Below are 23163 nucleotides of genomic sequence, written 5' to 3' on the forward strand. Positions count from 1 at the left end.
ATTTGTATAGTGTCTCCTTAGGTGGAACGAATGAGGGCTTGGAAAATACAATAAGCTACATTTTACTCATTGAGGTGGCTTTCTAAAAGGATTTTGTAACTCAGCAAGGACCTGTGCCAAGAACACAGATTCTAGTTTTCAGAAGAATATGATTTAAAACTGGACTCTCAAAACAAAAAGTCCTGAATACATGAAATGGAGCACATGTCTTCATGTGCGGACTGTCATTTTGAGTGTGATCGGAGGGGATCAGGGCATGTATTTCACAGGCTGTACAAGGAGTACAGCTTGGATACAAACCCACACCACAACACGTAGGAGTAAAGATAGGCTTGAAATTACTGAATGGTGTTGGCAGGCAATGATGACCGGGGACTGCACCAGTTTTGGTCGTGGTTTACAGTGGTGTGGATTATTATGAATCTGAATAAGAACAATTGAGGTCAATTTTGAAGGATACTTAACACGTGCAGGAGGATTTATTTTTTAATGAATTATATTGACAAATAATGTAATATGGTATGTGATATCATACAATTGAAGTTACTCGAAATAACTAAAAATACAGAAAATCAATTAACAGATTTAAGAGAAATCCACATTCGTCTAAACAAATAACCATAGGTCGCAAATAGCTACATACATGAAGGGCTGGTGCATTAGATGAGACCAAATGAAATTTGTTTGTCAGTGATGAGACAGTCTTTCACAAGAGGGGGATGATCAGGTATGACATTACTTTACATCCAAAATGTACCTAGCCTGTGTTGCTTTGCCAACCGTATGTTTTGTACACCAAAACACTTATAATAAAAACTTTTGAACTAAAAAAAAATAGTATTAGATAGCTTCAATAGAGAGAGGAGAAAGGTTATGCATTTTTTGCATTTGCATTGCATTTTTTAACTTTGATAGCCGCCAGCTACCGCTTTTGTGTCTATCTTGGTTTTACATTCAGCCAAGTAAGGGATATTCTAAATAATATGCTATGTATTCATTTCATTCTTTGAAGTCCAGTAGAAGAATCAGATCTACTTGTATTATTTTGAGTTTGTGGCATTCTTACTGACTGCTGAAATGCCCTCTAGTTGAAACTTGGAAAAATGGATAAGAACTACTTTTTCAGGACCCAAACTCTCCGTATGTGTCATCATTTACTGTGAGGAAAAAAATCCATACTGTAACTGTAAGCCACCTTTAGGAACTAGAGGCGGAACTAGGGGGTAACAATTGATACTACACCTAGGGTTCTGAAGGATTGTATTAGCCAGTGAAAGGGGGTGGAAGGTATTTGTCATCCTAGAGTAGTCAGTCATGGAGAGTTCCCCTAAGGAACCTTTGGCTCTAGAACCAAGGGCAGAACTACTTTGCCTTACTTTAAATTTATATAATTTTCTAGTGGTTAGCAGTTTTGGAGCTCCAGACCTTTGCTCAGTTTGCTGATCCAGAGTTGCATGTGGGGCCTAAGGATATTTATTATGTCCTGCGATGGAGCTCATGAAAAACACACCCTATAGGAGAGCAGGATTAATCTGGACATTGAAGACTGAGTGATAGCAGGCCAAAATGATGCAGGTTTTCTTTCTTTTCCTTTTTTTTTTTTTTTTAGTCTTGCGTTGGCGGGCACGCCTCTGTCGGTCAATGCCTTGTCTCCTCCCCTAAAATGGGCAGGGTATAGTGTGAATAGTCTACATCATCATCTCATATGATGTAATTTGTTGGAAATTAAAATTGTATTACTTGTGTTCCTAATAAAGAACTTCGATTGATGCAGGTTGCTAGATGAAGGGCAATTGGTGATTTGACCTTGACTGAAACAGCCTCGACATCGCCGTGTGTCATTGTGCATGTATTAAACATACAATTGCTTAAATCACCAGACTCATATACCGGTCTTCTGTATTTGTGCTATTGTGCTCCTACCCAAATGCAACATTCTGGTACCAGAAGTGGGGTAAACTATATTTTTAACTGGTACTGCAAAAGAGTAATCAACATTTTGTTCTCCTTCAGTGACCCCTGGCTGTAATCTGCATATCACTGGATTGGAAAACTGAGGTACATGGAGTATGCTAGAATTTCCTAGTGTTTGAGGTGGTAGCACAAAGAGAAGAGTGTTGGTGGTGCATGCCACAGCTGAAGTCAGCAGCGCAGGCTCTTCATGCATCTTCTTCAGAACGCCTTTTTGTGACGCGCACTTGACAAGAGGCATCATTTGCAGCAAAGGACCCTGGAAAGGCAGGTAGATTACATCACGCACAGGGTGGCCATCTTAAATTGGACTGTTTTCAGTGCATCTTGATGGTTGTGTTCTCTTCCAAATTGTTGCCACAACGCTTACTCATATTATTCATTTTTCCTCACCATTGCTTCTACTGTGCTTTGTCATATTTCCTGGTGTTATTGTGGCATTTCTAAAAATCGCTGTCTCAAGGTTACCAGATTGTGAAAAATCAGTTTTCATCTAGAAAGCATACGGTGAGAAGAAAATGTTATTTTGTGTGATTACTTGGAAATTACAAGTTTTAAGGGAAACACTGTGTTCTTTATTTAGTGTACTTTATATTTTGGCTACCAGTCAAAATGTTGTGCAACCATCGCCATTTTTGTAAAGGCCAGGCAAACCAGAAAATAAATGGAAGCAGTGAGCCTTTAGTAGCTACTTCTGCTCATACGTATGAACCACAGCGAAAGTTAGCGTTGTTGTTAAATCACCTAGGTGTTGCTGGGCAGAATGTATTCGACAAACTTCTTATAGTAGCGGCACCAGGAGGAGATGAAAACTGTAATGCTTACTTAGAAGCAAAAGAAAGGATGAAGAAACAATACTCTGAGGAAGCTAGTGTGCTTCTAGAGAGGAATCGTTTATTTAAACACAAGCAGAGTAGCTTTGAATAAGTGGAGGATTGCATTGCAGCATTATGCATTTTGGTCATATGTGTATTTCAGAAATCTGTTGACACATACATTTGAGACCAATTCATCTTTAACTGTTGCTGAAGGAAAATACAAGAGAGATTGTTTAATTGTAGGAACCCATCACTTACAGAGGTAGTAGACATTGAGAAAAGCATTGAAAGAACCATTGTCTCAACTAAGGCATTAGCCACCCAATAAGGTCTTTTTTCTGTATCATATATTTCTGAAGAAAATACTATATCTGCGAACAACTCTAGAGGTACCAGAGAACGCAGAAAACAGACTGTCTGTTACCAGTGTGGGTCAGCAACAGTTTCACATCATGCCCTCCCATGTGAAAAAATGTTTAAATTGTAAAAGGGTAGGGCAGTTTCAGGCAGTATGTAGAGCACAAAACCCAGCTGGGGAAAATTTGAGAATTAATAATGTGGATGTTCAGCACTGCACAAATAACTTAAGTGTAAGTCTTGTTCATTTTCAAGATTGCGCTAATAGATTTAGTAATGTACTTTTCACCATTGCTGATCAACAGGACAATGTAAGAATAAAAGATCCTAAACATTTTTCTCACTTTGTCCAGCTACATTCAAACTTGAAAATCCTGGTATTAATCCCAAAGCTTTCAGGGATCAGGATATCAATTTACTTGGTTATTTCAATTCCTTATTACAGTGCTTGGGGAGGACTGTGTGGACTGTGAGGACTGTGTGGACCAAGGTATAGGTGGCTGTTAATGACAGGGACATCATTGGCTGGAAGTATTTAGCCAAACTGGGGTTTCAGTTGAGGGTGGGACATAAGGTGGGACATAAGGTGGGACATAAGGATCCCATTGTCCTGGGGGAAATGCCCATTCTGTCTATAGTGTTGACTCAGACATGCTTCCAAGGATCATGTCAAAGTTCCTAAATGTATTTAGGAATGAAATAGGAACTGTCAGAGTCACCAGATCCTCGGGGTCTGTGCACGTTCCCAACACGTCCACCACTGAACAGCTCCAAGACTCTGATAGATAAATCACTAAGACTGAGAGAGTTCAAGAGGGGAAGAGGGGATTAGGAAGGGAACAGCTGGGAAGGAGACCTGTAGTAAGAAAAAGGTTAGAACACACAATATGAAAATTATATCTCCTGAAATTAATACTAGACTATGATTCTAAACCTAGTCACTCTGAAAACATGAACCATCAAAGAGTTAAGTTTAAAATGACTAAGTTTCAAGATGGCCGGATACCTGTAGGGGAATCAAGATGAATTAAATGAAAACGTTCTTATTCAAGTACTTTCCTTTGCATGAGAATCAGAAAAAACATTCTGACTAAATTTTAAACCAGCATATAAATCCTGTTTTGAGAATGTATACTAGGACCATACAATATTGCATCTAGAAACTCTGGCCTTTTGTGTACTCTTAAAATGTTTCAACACAAATTGCTCATATTGCAGATATATATATATATATATATATATATCTATATATATATATATATAGTAAATACCATAAAAGGATTGTGCACCATGAATAACACAATATGGATTCAGGAAAAAAATCACATAACTTGTCAACTTGAATATTACATAATAAATATCTTCGAATAGTGGCATACAATAAACAACATGAATTAAACTCGAGGAGAGAATCGTGCATCTTGCCGATTCGAGTGTCACCATGTAAAATACCAAGAAATGGTAGCATGCAATGAATATCAAAGTCAAATCATCATTAATCGAATTGCGCGTCTTGCCGATTCGTAAAACACGATGTAAATGTCAAGAAATAACAGCTCACAATAAATAACAAGATCAAAGTACAAAGAAACGAATCGCGCTTCTTTTGCCGATTCTTAAGCCACCATGTAAATGTCAAGAAATGGTAGCGCGCAATGAACAACAAAGTTAAATCCTCATGAAACGAGTTGTGCGTCTTGCCAATTCGTAAAACATCATGTAAATGTCAAGAAATAGTAGCGCGCAATGGACAACAAGGTTTAAATACCATAAAACGAATTGCGCATCTTGCCGATTCTTAAGCCACCATGCCAATGTCAAGAAATGGTAGCACGTAATGAATAACAAAGTCAAACCTTTATGAAATAATTTGTGCGTCTTGCCTATTTGTAAACTACCATATAAATGTCAAGAAATGGTAGCGCGCAAGTAATCTGTTACTCATTTAAGAATTAAAACAAGAATATGAAAATTCTCAATAACGGTGTCGGGACAGTCCAACCACCATCTTACCGCCTGGAACAATGATCACCAATGAAGGATGAAGGGCAGAAGTCTGGAAGATCCAAATAGACCGCCGGGACAGGAGCTTAGGAAAAAGCTGCTGCTCTGCATCGGGACCTCTGAATAGTGAGCACTGGGAGTTGGGCTGGCTCTCTTTTATAGAGTCTTGGCCCAGCCCAGAACCACGCCCAGGCATGTTGTAGGGAAAGTCTCTGGAAGGCCCTGGAAAGGGGCCACACCCTAACACACTCTGAAAACAAACCTGCAGCAATACATTGCAAAGGAACAGTATTTGTAAGCATATTAAAAATAAGTTTTCAGGATTGAAATCTGCAATGCAAAAGGTTAAACCACAACATATCAGCACAATGCATAAATTACGTTGTTTTGAGAGTGCTGTGTTTTTGCATTTTTGTCGCCAGTAGAGCGCGTACTGATCTGGTGTTGACAGGAACAGTCTTGGATTTTTAACATAAAATAAGATTGGAGAATGCCATGCCTGTTTATGTATAAAGTGAGACCAATACCCATTAGTGTACAAAAGGCGTTGAAAACACTTTTAGACAAACTCCCTGAAGAAGGAATCATTACTCCCATTGATTTTTCAGAATGGGGTTCACCTATTGTACTTGCCAGAAAGAAAACTGGTGATCTCCGTTTGTGTGTAGATTTGTGTTTATTATATAGTAGCACCCTGGTTGATTGACATCCTCTACCTCACATACAGGTAATGGTAGCCAATATAGGGGAAGCTAAGTTTTTTTCGGCCTTTGACCTTCACTCAGCCTACCATCAGATAACGTTAACGGCAGACTGTCAAGCTCTTGCAACATTCATACCACCATTTGGGGCACAGAAGTATTTAAGGCTACCATTTGGTCTCACCTCTGGCACAAGCGTGTTTCAGAAAACAATGGATCTTTGGTTTAGAGATGTTAGCAATGTACAGGCTTTTCAAGACAACTTTCTCATTTTCATCAATACTAGGGAAGATTATCTAAAGGTTTTTTAAAAGGTACTAGAAATTATAAGGAATTGAGGCATTAGAGTAAAACCAGAAACATGCAAATGTTTGGTTTAGCAAATTGACAACATGGTCCATACAATAACTGCTGACAGAATCGGGCCTGACTTCGGCAATGTAGAAGCCATACTTAAGGCACCTGCTCCCAAATATAAAGATATCTTAAAGATTTTTTTTAGGCTTGTGCGAGTACTATGCCTGATTCTTACCTGGATATGCCTTAACTGTTCAACCATTACGAGTTTTACTACAGAAAGGTACCAAGTTTGATTGGAATACAGTAACTAATGATGCCTTCACCAGGATCAAGGAGTTGGTGGTCAATGCCCCAGCACTGAGTTCTTATGTGTCTGGTGTGAAATGCCTCATCTGAGTGAATGCCAGTTTGAAAGGTATTGGAGCAGTGTTTGGTCAAAACATTTATGGTTAAGAAATTGATATTGCCTTTGCTTACAGGACACTGAAAGAAGCAGAGACCAACTATAGTGCCATCAAGAGGGAAGCTTCAGCCTGTGTCTGGGTGGTCCAAAAAATTCAAAAGATACTTATGGGGAACATCTTTACTTATCACAGACCCCTAGTATATCTTAAGTGGGAATGGTCTAAGTAAAGCTTTTTCTCACCTGGTACGCCTACTTTCCATGTTGCAGGAATATGATATGCACATCATGTATGTTCAGGGTGGAAATACTTTCCATGCAGACTGTATCACGATTGCCACTGTCTAAAAGTTGTTCATCTGATAGATTAGATGATGATTGGGAGCGTGTTGTTGCTGCTATTGATGCTGTTTCTGTGCTGAATGGGTACATTTCCGAACAAGAATGGTTGGAAGCTACCACAGAGGGATACCTTTTTACAAGGAGTTTTGAGGTATTTACAGATACACCTCTTTGTAATCTTCCCAATTCATTAAAACCTTTTGCTCAGATTTCCTCAGAGTTGTCATCTAAAAATGACCTATGAGTTAGGAATGGTCGCTTTGTACCACCCATGATTTTGAGGGAACAGGTAGCCATTTTAGCTCATAAGGGGCACTTAGGCATTACAGCTACGTGCAAAAAACTAAGGGAGCATTACTGGTGGCCATCAATGAATGATCAAGTTTCTTCCATCATTAACCTATGTCCCCAATATATTGTCTCTGATAAACATTGGAAGACAGTAGAGAAACCTCTTCATACTGTTCCATTTCCAGAAGGACCATGGCATCAAATTGTTCTCGATTTTTCAGGTCTATTTCATTTATTACCTTCCTGTTATAAATGCTTAATAGTTTTGGTTGATTAGTTCTCCAAATGAATCTGTTATTCTTTTGTAGAATCCACTTCTGGTAGGTAGGTTTTGGTAGGAACACCTAGACTCTAGAAACACAGAAAATGGTGGGGTTGGTTATCTTTACTCTTGCTGTCATGTTGGTTACTGTGCTCTGTTTTAGCTGCCTAAGTATCGCAGCACATTAATTTTATACTCAAATGGGATTACTTCAGTAAATGCATTCAAATTCATTTTGCATTATGTGTTTCACCTTGGGATGCATGAGTAACTGAGCGAAAGAGGTACAGTCTGTTTCCACGACTTCCCTGAGGAGTCAGAGTGTAATGTTGAGGTTGCTGTAATCACCTTTTGCCCCGACAGATTTGGTGGTCAGATGAGGCACTGCGAGGTAGCCAGCAGTTAGACCGACAGTCGCCATGGGGTGCAATCAGTCTTCCACATTCTGTGGTGCTGCCATCCTAAACATGCAGTCCTATTACCAAAATGGGATCCTCATAACATGTGGTACTAAAAGCACATCTTTTAATTGCCTTGGCATTCATTGGCGATTAAGAGCTTTGCATAATGCAGCCTGTGGATCCACTAATGAAAACCACCTAAATGTCTGCAGTGTACATCAGTACTGTGAGACGGCCACATGCAATTTACATTCAGCACTAAGGTGCAATTATCTTCTTAACCTCTTCGCTGCCAGGCCTTTTCCCCCTCAGGTGGCAAGCCTTTTTTTGGCTATTTGGGGTAGTTCGCGCTCAGGCCCTCTTAACGTTTTCTCCACATAAGCAACCCAGGCCAAATTTGCGTCCTTTTTTCCAACATCCTAGGGATTCTAGAGGTACCCAGACTTTGTGGGTTGCCCTGAAGGAGACCAAGAAGTTAGCCAAAATACAGCGAAAATTTCGTTTTTTTTTTTCAAACGAAATGGGGAAAAAGGGCTGCAGAAAAAGGCTTGTGGTTTTTTCCCTGAGAATGGCATCAACAAAGGGTTTGCGGTAGTAAACTCACCATCTTCCCAGCTTTCAGCAACAGGCAGAGTTGAATCAGAAAACCCAATTTTTCAACACAATTTGTTTACATTTTACTGGGACATACCCCATTTTTACTATTTTTTGTGCTTTCAGCCTCCTTCCTGTTAGTGACAGAAATGGGTGAGAAACCAATGCTGGGTCCCAGAAAGCTAAACATTTCTTAAAAGTAGACACCATCCTGAATTCAGACGGGATCATTCGTGTAGATCCTACAAGTGTTCCTACAGAAAATAACAGCTGAAATAAAAGAATATTGAAATTGAGGTGAAAAAAAAGCAATTTTTCTCCACGTTTTACTCTGTAACTTTTTCCTGAATGTCAAATGTTCGAAAGCAATATATTGTTACGTCTGCTGGTCTCTTCTGGTTTCAGGGATATATAGGGCTTGTGCAAGAACCCTAGGTACCCAGAGCCAATAAATGAGCTGCACCTTGCAGTGGGTTTTCATTTTATACCAGCTATACAGCAATTAATTTGCTAAAATATAAAAAGTGAAAAATAGATATCAAGAAAACCTTTGTATTTCCAAAATGGGCACAAGATAAGGTGTTGAGAAGCAGTGGTTATTTGCACATCTCTGAATTCCGGGGTGCCCATACTACCATGTGAATTACAGGGCATTTCTCAAATAGATGTCTTTTTTACAAACTGTCTTACATTTGGAAGGAAAAAATGTAGAGAAAGACAAGTGGCAATAACACTTGTTTTGCTATTTTGTGTTCCCCCAAGTCTCCCGATAAAAATGGTACCTCACTTGCGTGGTTAGGCCTACTGCTCGCGACAGGAAAAACAAAATGGACACATCACATTTTCACCAAAAAAAACAGCTGTTTTTTGGAAAGTGACTAGCTGTAGATGTTGCCCTCTAGCTCAGCAGGCACCTAGGGAAACCTAGCAAACCTGCGCATTTTTTTAAAACTAGACACCTAGGAGAATCCAAGATGGGGTGACTTGTGGGGCTCTGACTATGTTCTGTTACCCAGAATCCTTTGCAAACCTCAAAATTTGGCCAAAAAACACCTTTTCCTCACATTTCGGTGACAGAAAGTTCTGGAATCTGAGAGGCGCTACAAATTTCTTTCCACCCAGCGTTCTCCCAAGTCTCCCGATTAAAATGATACCTCACTTGTGTGGGAGGCCCAGGTGCCTGCAAAAGTAAAATGCCAAAAACCTGTAGATATTGAGGGGATAGCACAGTGACTTGATAAGCACATATTTTTCTTTTATACATCTTTTAGGCTGACTCTGCTTTGGGAACCCACACAAGTGTGGTATCATTTTACTTGGGAGACTGAGGGGAACTCTGGGTGGTAGGAAATTTGTGCCACAGCGGTGATCCTACAATAAAAAGTGAGGAAAATATGTTTTTTTAATCAAATGTTGAGGTTTGCAGAGGAGTCTGGGTAAGAAAGTGTTGGGGGATCCAGGCAAGCCACACCTTGGTTTCCCTAGATGAAGGCCGCACCCGGGACCAAAAACATAGGTGCCTCCCCCCAAACATATTTAGTTTTGCAATATATCAATTTGATGTGTCCACCTACTTATGTGTTGTTCCAAACATTAAAATTGTGAAAAGAAACGCACTTTGGTTATGGTAAAAAGACCCCTCACCCACCAACCAAGTTGGTGGCATGCTTCATCATCAGGGTCCCACCCGAGACACCTAGCATGTCACAGGTGTGCTGTGACGCCTGATTACAGCGGAGCAGGTTTTTTCATTTTTACCACACATACTGGTTGGATTTGGCACGAGGGTGAGTGATGGTTCAGTGGATCAAATTTTATTAACAAGAGATTTCACAAAAATGAAATGCACTGTTAATAACTGAAAGGCCAAAAAACTGAACCAATGACTCACAGCTCGTGAGCTGTAAAGCCACAACAAGGCACCAACCGCTTTACAGTCAATTCACACACCTTCCATACATGACATGCACAAGACCATTCACGCTGCCAGCCACGGGCCCAGCACATTACAACACTCGCATCGACAGACAGCGCCACTCAAGGGCCCTCACTTTCATACACCCACATTCCTGATACAGCAATCACACCAGCTGATGAGTGTGTGGACTGGAGTTTGGCTGGCACTGCCAGCCAAGCGTCACCCCACTCACACCACCAGCCAAGCGCCACCCCACTCACACCACCAGCCAAGGGCCACCCCACTCACACGGCCAGCCAAGCGCCACCCCACGCACACCGCTAGCCACGTGCCACCCCACGCCAGCCAAGCGCCACCCCACGCACCCTGCCAGCCAAGCGCCACCCCACGCACACTGCCAGCCAAGCGCCACCCCACGCACACTGCCAGCCAAGCGCCACCCCACTCACACTGCCAGCCAAGCACCACCCCACGCACACCATCACTTTTTTGTTTGTTTTTAAACTACAAAGAAAACACTAGTTATAAATAAGTACAAAACAACAAACACAAAGGCTCTAGCTGAATACATGACAGTAATGCTAACTGTGAAACTGAACACATAAAAATATAAAACAACAACACAATTTCCCAATAATTCTTCTGTGTGGTAGCTCCTGAAACAGCCACCCCCACACAGCCCAGGCTTTGAAGGACAATTGGGGCAGTACATCTTAGTCTCCTTCCTGATACCTCTTCGAGCACAGACTCTACATCTCTTAGCAGAAAAGTTTTTTGGGTCTTGGGAGGAATGTGCTCAGCAAAGTGACGATCTTTCAATCTAGCCACATCCTCCACCACTGCTTCTCCAGGAACTCTTGCCTGTTACAGCACAACAAGGCTGGCTATAATAGACTCCTGACATTTCACAAATGTCATCCTTGACTCTGGGGAACTATCCTTGAACACAACAAAAATATTAAAAGTTGCCAAGTGGAACAGGTGAACCGCGAATTTCTTATACCAAACATAAGATTTACGAGCAGCAGTGTAAGGTTACAACCTCTGATCTACTCTATCAACACCACCATGTGCTTATTATAATCTAAAATGCACACGGGTTTGCGCACTTAAGCAACTTGACCCCAAACAGCCACAGGTGAATTACTCTCATCATCCCTCCTGTCTACAAATTTCAGAGCTAGCAGCTCATCATTCCTCAAGGCACTACACTATCCCTTCTCAAGTTTTTTTTTACAGACAAGCTCTCTTGGATAGCCTTTTTGATTAGAGCGGATTGTGCCACAAGCAACAGTGTCCACTCTGAATAACTCCTTGAACAACTGAACTCCAGTGTAGAAGTTATCTACATAAAAATAGTGACCTTTGTTAAACAGTCGTCTACCAAGTTCCCACACAGTATTCTCACTAACTCCAAAAGTGGGTGGACAACCAGGGGGGTCAATATTGGAACCCCTACCAGTGTAGACCCGGAAATTGTAAACATATCCTGTACTACTTTCAGACAGCATATACATCTTAATTCCATACCGTGCCCTCTTGCTAGGAATGTACTACCTAAAAACCGAACGACCTTTGAACAGGACCAAAGATTCATCTACAGATATTTCTTTGCCTGAAACATAGGTCTCTGAAAAACGATCTACCAAATGATCAAGGACAGGTCTAATTTTAAAAATACGGTCAGAATCAGGGTGATCTCGTGGCAAGGCTAAAGCATTATCTACAAAATGCAACATCCGAAGAAGAAGCTCATACCAGTTACGACTCATGATGGCAGGAAATATGGCAGTTGCCATCAACGGACTAGTAGACCAATATGAAGGCAGTGATGGCTTCCTTATCATCCCCATCAAAAAAGTTAAACCCAAGAACTTTTTCAACTCTTCCAGATTTGTGGGAATCCACCGGCTAGCTCTAGAGCGTGGCCTAAGTCTGGCAGCGTTGTCCCTCAAATACTGCTCTGCATACAAATTAGTCTGCTCAACAATCTCTTCCAAAAATATATTGTCCATAAAAAACTCAAAGTTGACAAAAAGTTTTCCGTATTAACTTGACACCCTGGGAAACCAGTAAACGCAGGTAACAGTGGCTGCTCCATGTTTGGTGCAACTCACGTGTAAGGTCTTCTAATGGAAATCCTTTCAGCCGCTGGCTCCTGCACCATTGGCACATCAGTGTCCTCCTATAAAACAGGCCCTTCATCAGCACTGAGAGTGGCTTTATCGTCAGATGATTCCCCTCTGACAGAAATTTCACTTCCAGAATCTTGCGCTTCCTCCTCTGCCTCAGATGCAGAGTCAGTCTCATAATCATGGTCAGAAGACGACTCAAAAAGCACACCAACAACCTGCTGAGCGGTCATCCTACAGCTAGCCATGATCCTTCCTACAAAAATTAACTGGACAAATGCACTACCAACAACCAGCACTGTGTAGGATAAGTAACAAAGTGTAGCTTTACCACTAAGAGTTATAAACTCAAAAACTATACCGCTCACTTGCCTGAAAAAGCTTGACTCACCAGCAACTACTCTGCACAGCCACAGCAATCACCAATAATATCCCACTAAAAAGAGAAAAAAGCTAATTAGACACAAGACAACACAATAATCATTGTGCATAAATCTAAAGACAATTTCACACACAATGCTGCATTCAGTACACCACCTACAAACATGTCATTCATGCATGGCAACAAGACTCCTTCGAAGTAAATTTATTTACTTATCTAAAACATGCAACTACGCATACCGCAGGACAACCACTGCCAAAACTGCAACAAGCCACAAGAACAAAACTAGAACTAGAACAAAAAGAAGAAATAAACTGTTATTATCATAAATGCAAAGACTTCGCCGTTGACAAACACCCCACCACCAACCATTTTTAAATGTTCCCTTGTGTCTAGTGTTCTCTGCTTGTGGGCAGATGGGCCTAAAAAGAATAGGCCAATCTGTCCCACAGGGGGACAGAAATGCCATAGAATATATTGCACCCTTTGGAGGGCAACACTTGCCCAAGGGGCCACCCCCCACACAAAACACACACATGATCCCTGCCGCTAAGTGGATTCTGCCCCCCTTCAGGTCAGATGGGCCTGGAAAAAGAAAACGAGGCCGATCTGCCCCCAAGTGCTTTTTGCCCCTTGGGGGTGACCCTTGCCCAGGGGGGCACCCCCCCACCCCCAACACAAAAAAAGTATTTAGAAAATCCCTGGTGTCTTAATGGTTTCTGCCCCCACTGGGGGCAGAAGGGCCTACAAAAACTAGGCCAATCTGCCCCCAAGGGGAGCAGAAATGGCCTAGATTACATTGCCCCCTTTGGGGGGCGACCCTTGCCCAAGGGGCCACCTCCCCCACACAAAGCACACACATGATCCCTGGCGCTAAGTGGATTCTGCCCAGGCCTAAAACAAAATAGGCTGATATGCCCCCAAGGGGGGCAGAACTGCCCAATAGTACTTTTTGCCCCTTGGGGGCGACCCTTGCCCAAGGGGGCACCCCCCAACACAAAAAAAGAAGAAAAAAATCCCTGGTGTCTAAAAACTAGGCCAATATGCGCCCAAGGGGGGCAGAAATGGCTTAGATTACATTGCCCCCTTTGGGGGGTGGGGGGGCGACCCTTGCTCAAGGGGCCATCCCCCTACACAAAGCACACACACACACCCACATCATCCCTCTTTCACAGGGATACGCCCCCCCCCCCCCCCCAGAGGAAAAACTTACCTCCTTTCCCGAAGACGCACCGGAAGCAAATGTCTTCCAACGTGTCTTTCCTCCCTTTCATGATGTCAGCGCGCAATCGCATGCTGATGTCATGGGGGGGGCGGGGGTGGAAGGGGAAGGGATTCCCCTTCTAGCCCTGACCCTTTGGCCCTCGGGGGGTGCGCTAGCGCTTCCCCCGAGGGCTGTTAAATGGACATAATGGTTATGTCCATGGCGTGCAAGGGGTTAAAGCACTACACAATGGGGAACCTCCATCTAAAACAATGTAAACATTGTAAGGCATTTTAATGTTTTTCTGATGATTCCCAGTCATTAATCATCAGGAAACGTTAAATAAACCTTGAATAATGGTAACTGAAAATTTGTTTTGTGGGTGTCTTCTGTTTTCTGAAAATATACGATATTGCATGGATTTTTTTCTTGGCCCCTTAGTGCAGTTGTCACTGCATGATCTATTAAATGAGAAGTAAAAAAGATAATAAAGTATATTTTGATATTTAAACACACATTTTTTTTAAATAGGGCCACACATCAATGTTGCATGGAGGATGCTGGCACCCTAAAATAAAGGAAGAATTTTTGACATGTTCAAATGATGGGTGAGTAACATTTAACAATTCATATATATTTCCTAATTTTACTGCTGCAGTTTTGCATCACATCATGAAGCTTTAAACATGCTTGCTTGCCTAGAAACATTTGTAACTCCTTGTAAGCCAACTCATTCTCTCCGTTCTCATGCTAAATGTCTGTAGAATGTAATAACATTTCTGTGTGCTGATCAGTTTACATTTATTGTAAAATGTAATAGTGTGCTTTTTTGTGTGCAATGCACCTTTGTTTACTGTTTGTTCGAAGTTGCATGTCAGGTTGTCATTTTTGTTAGGGTCGAGCCTGCGTTGCATGCGCTCGCGCATGCGTATCGCAGCGAGACGCTATTGTATTTAGAAAAGGGCTCAGAGCCCTGTCAACTTCACGTCAGTGTTTTTTATTGGTTAGTGGGCTTGCCTAATTAAATCTGCTTGCTTTCATTAGTTGGAGGCACGCATAGGTCATGCCTTTTCCGGTGGCTAGCCCTCCTCGAGCGCAGCGACCAAGTACAGAAAACATGCGAGGCTCGCTGTTTTCCATCGGGCTCGTGGACTTCTTTTTCTCTAATTTACCAGCGCGATCTCGCTTGGCAGAAGACGAGCGCTTTACATAGTTCATTTCACTTTTTCGGGTTACGTACATAAATGCACTTTTGCCCGATAGGTGAAAAGTCGGGTTAGGAGTTTACAACGCGATCAGCTCTAACATGAGCAAACGCGAGACCCGTTGCATTGTAAATGCTTGTTTAAGTATTGCACTGTTGAGATGGAGAGTGTGCAATACCACACTGAGCATTTGGCAATATGATTTTTTTAACTGAATTACATCTTTAAAATTAACCATATACTAATATAATTTCTCACTGCAGTCTGAACTACAACCAGCAACTCTTTCTTTTTTGTGCTTTACTGATAAATCGTCATGTCAGTGTTGGCCATGCAGGGATGAACTCTTCTCTGGCATGTCTCCCCAGATATAAGCCAATAGCCCTTAATACACTGTGCAGTTTTTTAGTGGTTTTCGTTTTACAGAAACAGAGATTCGAAACAGTAGCATCACCCATTTGTTCCAACTTCCATAATTACGGCAAAATGGATCTTCTGAATATGTGTTTCAGCCATCCATGCTCACTGGCAAAGTTTTGCTTGGTCTAATTCTCTATACAATTTAAGTTCTTGCACCGCTCTAAGGAATAGTGTTAGCTAGGATCCCACCAGGGTTGCCACAATTTAAACATAAAAAATTTTTCTGATAAATTAATTGCACTATCTTGGTAGGTCTCCCCAGGACCTTTTACATTCTGTCTCTGTCCTTTTTTGAATCTGTGACCTAAGTAAGGCCAAATCTGAGAATGTAACCGTTGGAGTATAATTTCTTCTTTTCTGTTCACCATCCTCTTTAAAGGCAACCCCACAACCTCCTGGCTCTCTTTACTGTCTTCTCCTTTTCTTTAATATTTTAGAGGACTGTTGTTGTCTAATGTGTCTTTAGCATAATCAACAACTTTGTACTCAGTCTTTCCGCTCGGGATTCCTTTCAGGTTTCCTTTGACCCAGCATTATTTTACCAAGCTCTCTGCTGAGATAAAAGCACGCCCCTTCTAACATTACTTCTGTTGCTTTCTGGAAAGCAAAGTTGAATGCCAGAGAACCAAGTTGATAATTTCCATCACTTTCCCTTTACCTCAGTAAAGTCAGTAGCCAGATAATTGAAGCAGTGTTGCAGATTTGACTGACATAATTTACACACAATTAATTATTCTTCCAAGGATTACATCATTTTCTAACTTCATTCTAGATACAAAGTGTCCATTGCCTTTCAAGGTTTATTGGTCCTAAAAGGCGTCTTATTTCCATTAAAACGCGTGCAACCTTTTCTGTCTATGACTATCAATGCACTTGTCACTTGGAGTTTCTGTCAATTCATGTATGGGCTATAAATGAAGCCATCAGAGGCAGTCTTCCAGTTGAACACCCCCCTGAGCGTCAAGTAGCATAAAATGGTACTGTTTTACCCAGGACTGAGAGAGACCAGGCAACCTTCATGGTATCCTGTCTAGCCACCAACAACATCACAATTAAAATACAAAAGCTGAATTTCAAATGCGTAATGTCCTGTGCCCTGGTAATGGGTCCGTAGAATGTGAAATCATATATTTCCTTTCTTATCCAACCTTCCATACACCCATCATCTGCTTTCAGAATCATTCAGATGTGACCTTTCCGTACATAGGCCTCAATATTCTTTACTCCATCGGCCTCATATATTTCAAGATACATATTTCCTTTTCTTATGATGGATATCTGTCAGATAGTTGTGTAAAGTTCGACCCTGCAGCCTCACACCCAGCAAAGGCAAGTAGTCTTAGATGCTAAAGTCAAAATGGTATCTACTTTAACCTTTCCACCCTGACATCACCTCATCCATTGTTATATTTTATAAAGTGATAAAGTGTTAGATAATATTAACTTAATTTTCATTCCACACACTATTAATATATCTGTTTATCCAGCGTATTTAATATGTATTGTTTATGTTGTGGTGTGCTATACTTTGAAACTATGCTTCAGGCAGTACTGGGCATTACAAATAAACATCAAACTTAACTAGCATTTCTAATTTCTGCCCAAGTCAAACAGTGAATTTCGAAGTATTATACAACCTTCAAATCCTGGTGAGTCATGATTGCCATATTGCAGCTGCAAGAAGCTCCTGCTTCGTTTCCATTCATAGGGAATGGAATTAAAAAGTATCCTGGGATAGCCAATGTTGCTGTTAATAATTTTGAATACATAAAAATGAACAATGTATGTTTTCTTCCTCTTAGCAACACCACCAAATAAAATGATGGACGGGGTGCTGAAACTTTTTAAACACTCACCTCCAGTCACACATCTGGGTTTAATCCATTGTTGTTTTGCTCGCCATGTCACACCAGTGTGGACCCATCCATATACAAATCAGTCTTGACCCTGCTGCCCATGTGAACCATCCAGCCTGAACTGCCAAGCCAAATCCTATGTGGACCAGAAACAAGCATCCTCTGAGCTGTATCACCCCTCATCAGCTAGGCTAGTTTGAATCCAGTGGTGCTGCGATCAAGGGACCCACGTCTTGGCGTACCCTAGCCATTTAAGGGGGGACATAACAGCATCACAAAATAAAATAAAATGATAGACACAGTTAAGGCTGGACTGTTCCCATGGGGAGCAGGGTCAAGACTGATTTGCATATGGCTAGGTCCAAACTGGGGTGGCTTGGTAAGCAAAACAACGATGGATTCAACCAGATCTGTGACTGGGGTGATTGTTTAAATTTTCAGCACTCCATCCATCGTCCTTTTGTGTTGCTGTTTTCGTCCTCCTGTCACTCCTTAGCTGCATATATAACGAACCTGTGAATCCGCGAAGGCCTTGTGTAGTAAGCACTTTGACAGGAACAGCTTTTGGGCGGTGTGAGCTGTGCGGCCGCACCGGGCGGTGACCTCGGGGGCGCTTGTTTAGCAATAACTTCAGAAACTTGTCATTTAAAAGCACCTGCTGAAAAGTTCCTTGTGAGTTCTGACTTCAGGAAACAATTAAAATGTCAAGATACCTCTTGTGATTAATGTTCCTGCTAGGGAGAGAGATGGGAGTTTTGCCTAGTGGCAGCTTTGACTCAACATAAAGTAGCATAGAGGGTTAATATTCCTGCTGCAAAAAAACAGAACTATGAGGCATATTTAAGAAAAGTGGCGCTGCACCCAGTGCTGCGCCACTTTTCATGCACCCCTTAGTGCCCCCCTAACACCACCATGTGTGCGTCATATTTAAAATACGACGCACAATGGCGGTAGTTAGGAGACTTTTTTACGCTAGTCTGGCGCTTTGCAGGATTAACTTTAAAATGTTTGACGCTAATCTTGCAAAGCACCCAGAGGCCCATTGTAACCAATGAAAGCCTCATTTTAACACCTGCCCTGAGCAGGTGTTAAAACTGCCGGAAAAAAATGACGCCTTTGCATAATTTTTTGGCCTCCCTAATGGGGGGCAGGCATAATGTAGTGCAAAGGGTTACAAAGTGGCGCAATGCATGCATTGCATCACTTTGTAAATATGGTGCAGCGGTTTTGGCCTTCTAAGGCCACATTAGCGTTAAAAAAAAAAAAAAACAATTACACTAATGTGATGTTACAATGGCACTAGGGGCTCTTAAATATGTCCCTATATATTATGTGGATAGCTGAGTGGATTAGTAAAGCCAGCCTTTACAATTGCTTTAAAAACCATGAGTGTACGTGAAAGAGGAGCGATGAAGAGATGAGGGGCCCATTTGCCGGGTGGTAGTAAGTGAAACTGAGGAGAAGGTCATGGGGGAGGGAGGGGCAAAATAAACTGTTAAACAGGGCGCCACCAGTCCTAAAGCCGGCCCTGCATTTTGATTTGATGAGGCCTTGTAACTGTATTTTGAGCTGTTCTCCACTTCCCTATGTGGTGAAACTCAGATAATTTTTCTGGATGATAAGCACTCTATTTCCAGACAGGGCTGTGCGGACTTTCATAAAGACTTCCTACTGCACGGACTCTTGCTTTCTAGCAACCACAGACCATGTGGCTAAAAAAATGGAATCCACGCTGTGCCTTCACATAGGGTCAATTCACTGGTTTCAAATTTAATTCAGGGTTTGCTTTATATACTTTAGAACACCATTGCTACATGTACATGGGTCAAAATTGTCATACAGCCAGTGCACATGTTATGTTAATAAAATCTTTAATGCTGCATATATTTCAGGCAAAAAGTGTCACACTGATAAAGCGACCAGTCCTTATATTACAGGCAAATAAATACATTTAGGATATAAGTATCCCTTCATTGGAACCTCCAACTCAAGGGCACTGCAACATTGCTTGTCTTTCAACTGAGAAACACATTCTTAAATTTAAAACTGTAACTTCTGATGGATACACCTACCGGTGGATTCCTCTCCAAAAGAATTCTCCCCTCGCCCCAGCCTCGACGGAAATTTCTTCTAGCTCTGCACATCGACGATGACGTCACAATCGCCCGACTCTACGCGACGCCGTATGACATCATCCAGGCAATAAGAAGCCCTCGTCGACGTGCAGACGTCAGTTCCCTTTTTTCTGTGCCTCCGAGTAACGGTTATTTCTTCGAGGCTCACAGGGAGATACTGTTTCGAATGACGGTTACAATGTCGCAGCCAAGGAAATCCGGCTTTAAACCATGTAACCAGTGCCGGGGTCGGATGTCGGTTACCGATCCCCATGAGAATTGCCTCTGGTGCCTTAGCTCCGACCATGAGGTCGAGTCATGCGGCTCCTGCCAGCGCATGAACCCTAAGGCACTTAAAGAGAGGGAGGCAAAATTGTTCTTGGCTCGGTCCAAGAAAAAGGAGAGGCGTCATCGGAGGGAGTCCTCTTCAAGATCCTCGAGATCTCATCATCACCATGGTGACTCTCGGCACCGTCACGGTTCCCGGCGCCGATCGAGCAAGGGACGGTCCAGATCGAGATCAGCTTCTCCGTCAGCTCGACGTGGGAGATTAGCCCGACCGTCACCCCTCCACCTCCTACGACCCCGACGTCACCTGGGTCGGTTTTCGAGGTCGAGTTACCTGGCCCCTCTTCAGCGTCTATGCCAGCGCTGGTGCAGCAACAATACCCAGCTTTCCCAACTCCGGGAACGGATCCTGCGGTGTTCTTGAATGCCATGTTTAACATTTTTACTTCCATGGCGCCGGGTGGAAGTCAAGCAGGTCCGTCTGACCCTTTGGCCTTTAATTTGGGCGTTCCGGTATCTTACAAATCAACGCCTTTCGCTCCATTTTTGGCTGCTGCACCTGAAGCGTCGCCGATGCCCTTGACGTCGCCGAGGAGACCTGCTTCACCTGCTACGGCGCCGTTGGATTCGTCTCAGATCCAATCCACAGTCAAGGTTCCTGTGGAGCCAGAGGGTCCGGCGTCGGATGGATCTGAGGTTCGGCGCTGACGGAGATCTTCTGTGTCGGCCGATGCCTTATCGACGCCGGGTCTGGAGTCAAGGCTTCGATCCAGGCGTCTGGCTCTGCGACTGTTGGAGGAGGAAGAATATGCAAGGCAGTACCTGGAAGAAGGTGAGGTTTTGGAGCCTTCTGGTGACTTCCAGGGTCTTGATACAGCGAGTGGCATAGATACCTCCCCGGAATGGCATCTAGCTTCCCCTGGAGAGTTCACCAAAGAAGCAGCATAATTCCACGCTGTTATTCGGAAGGCTGCAGACTTTTTAGACCTTCCCCTTCCAGCTGCAGAAGTTAAGAGAAATCTGTTGACAAAGGTTTTGCACCCAACTTCTGTAACTGCTGAGCCTCTTTTGCCCTTTAATGAGGCACTACTGGATCCTATTAAAGACATCTGGAGGAAACCTGTGTCTACCGCTGCTGTCAACAGGGCGGTGACTTGTCACTATCGGGCGGCATCAGGTGATCCTGTGTTTCTCTCCAAACACCCAACACCGGAGAGTTTAGTGGTTCAGGCCTCTTGTTCGTCCAGGGCCTCTCCAGGCTCGTTTCCCGGAACACCTGCGGACAGGGAATCAAAACAGATGGACCATACTGCTAAAAAGGCCTTTTCTTCTTGTAGTATGGCCTTACAGTCATCCAACGCGACCTGCATATTGGGACGTTACATCCATGCCCTTATGGAGGAATCGAAAGGCCACCCGAACTTGTCCCAGGAAATGTTGCAGCTACTGGCGGATGCTCAGGTGGCAGCGACTCAGGTGATCCAGTCGGGATTGGACACTTCAGACTCGGTGGCTAGAGCTATGGGCACGACCATAGTTTCTAGGCGACGATCTTGGCTACGTTCATCTGGCTTCTCGTCTGATGTGCAGGCGACTTCTCGATCTACCCTTTGATGGCGAGAAGCTCTTTGGAACAAAGGCAGATTCTGCTCTGGAACGTTTTAAGGAGAGCAGAGCTACTGCGAGATCACTGGGGCTTCAGTCGTCTGCCTCATCCTCCTTTAGAGGTTATAGGAGGTTTAAGGGGTTTGGACGTGGCTCCTCCTTTCGTGGCAGATTTCAAGGACCACAACAAACTGCATCCACCCTGCCATACAGATCTTTCAGGGGCAGAGTCCGGACAAGAGGAGCCACCCAGCAGCACTCTGCCTCTTCCTCTTCCTCAGGAGGGGTGCAGCAATGAAAGCAGCCGTAGTCCTCCTCCACTCCCTGTCCACTTGTCTCCGGTAGGGGGAGACTTGCCCATTTTCTTCCGATGTGGGATGTTTTAACATCGGACTCCTGGGTCATCGACATTGTGAAGAAGTGGTACGCTCTTCCCTTTCGGGAATTCCCTCCTCCCTTCCCTCCCCGCCCGTCCTTCTGTTCGGAAGACCATCTTCTCTTATTACAACAGGAAGTATCTTCCCTTTTGGCAAAAGGCGCGATAGAGTTGGTTCCCGAGCAGGAGAGGGGTCAGGGCTGTTATTCAAGATACTTCCTGATCCCCAAAAAGGATGGTCGGTTGAAACCGATTTTGGACTTGAGGGTTTTGAATTGGTTCCTCAAACAGGAAAAGTTCAAAATGCTGACCCTTTCACAGGTTCTTTTGGCGTTGAACGAAGGAGACTGGATGGTGTCGGTCGATTTGCAGGACGCGTATTTTCATATTCCGATCCTCAAATCGCACAGGAAGTATCTCCAGTTTGTTGTGGGATCGCAACATTATCAGTTTGCGGTCGTCCTGTTTGGTCTTACTTCACCACCTCGAGTCTTCACAAAGGTGATGGCGGTGGTAGCGGCATAGCTCAGAAGAAGGGGGATAGCGGTGTTCCCCTATCTGGACGATTGGTTGATCAAAGCCAACACTCCGGAGCTCGTGCGGCGACATCTCCAGTCGACAACTCAATTGTTGTACGACCTGGGTTTTTCAGTCAATGTACCCAAATCTCACCTGGAGCCCTCTCAACGCCTCCTGTTCATAGGGGCAGTATTGGACACTACATTGAATCGGGCCTTTCCTCCGCCCCAGCGGGTCCAGGACATTCAGGCGTTGATTCCAATGTTTCGAAATGGAGCAGTAGTTCCAGTCCTCAAGGTCCTTCGTCTGCTTGGTCTGTTCGCTTCTTGCATACTGTTGGTCACTCATGCACGCTGGCACATGAGAGCTCTTCAGTGGTGCGTCCGCAGGCAGTGGTTTCAGCACAAAGTGGATCTCGAGGAGTCGATAAAGATCTACAGAGACACTGCAGTGGATCTTCAGTGGTGGGCAGCGGTCGACAACCTGTCACAAGGGAGGCCGTTCTCGCTGCCCCCACCAGTGGCCACAGTAGTAACGGATGCTTCCACTCTAGGGTGGGGAGCTCATCTGGGGGACCTGGAGGTCAAAGGCCTTTGGTCTCCGGTAGAACAGAGATTACACATCAATCAGTTGGAATTGCGGGCAGTACGTCTAGCTCTCAAGGCCTTCCTCCCTTCCATTCGCTGTCAGTCAGTCCAGA

At 43.4% G+C, this 23163-nt stretch overlaps 1 protein-coding gene across 1 annotated transcript in view; it reads left to right on the forward strand.

The window, feature by feature from the left end:
- Positions 1 to 23163, forward strand: part of WDR70 (WD repeat domain 70) — a 1287307-nt gene that overhangs the window by 359167 nt on the left and 904977 nt on the right. The window contains exon 8 of the mRNA XM_069221254.1: positions 14612 to 14688. Within this exon, the coding sequence (XP_069077355.1) occupies positions 14612 to 14688 (77 nt within the window). The remainder of the gene's footprint in view (positions 1 to 14611; positions 14689 to 23163) is intronic.

Source organism: Pleurodeles waltl, chromosome 1_1 (genome assembly GCF_031143425.1).
Source record: "Pleurodeles waltl isolate 20211129_DDA chromosome 1_1, aPleWal1.hap1.20221129, whole genome shotgun sequence".
NCBI lineage: Eukaryota > Metazoa > Chordata > Amphibia > Caudata > Salamandridae > Pleurodeles > Pleurodeles waltl.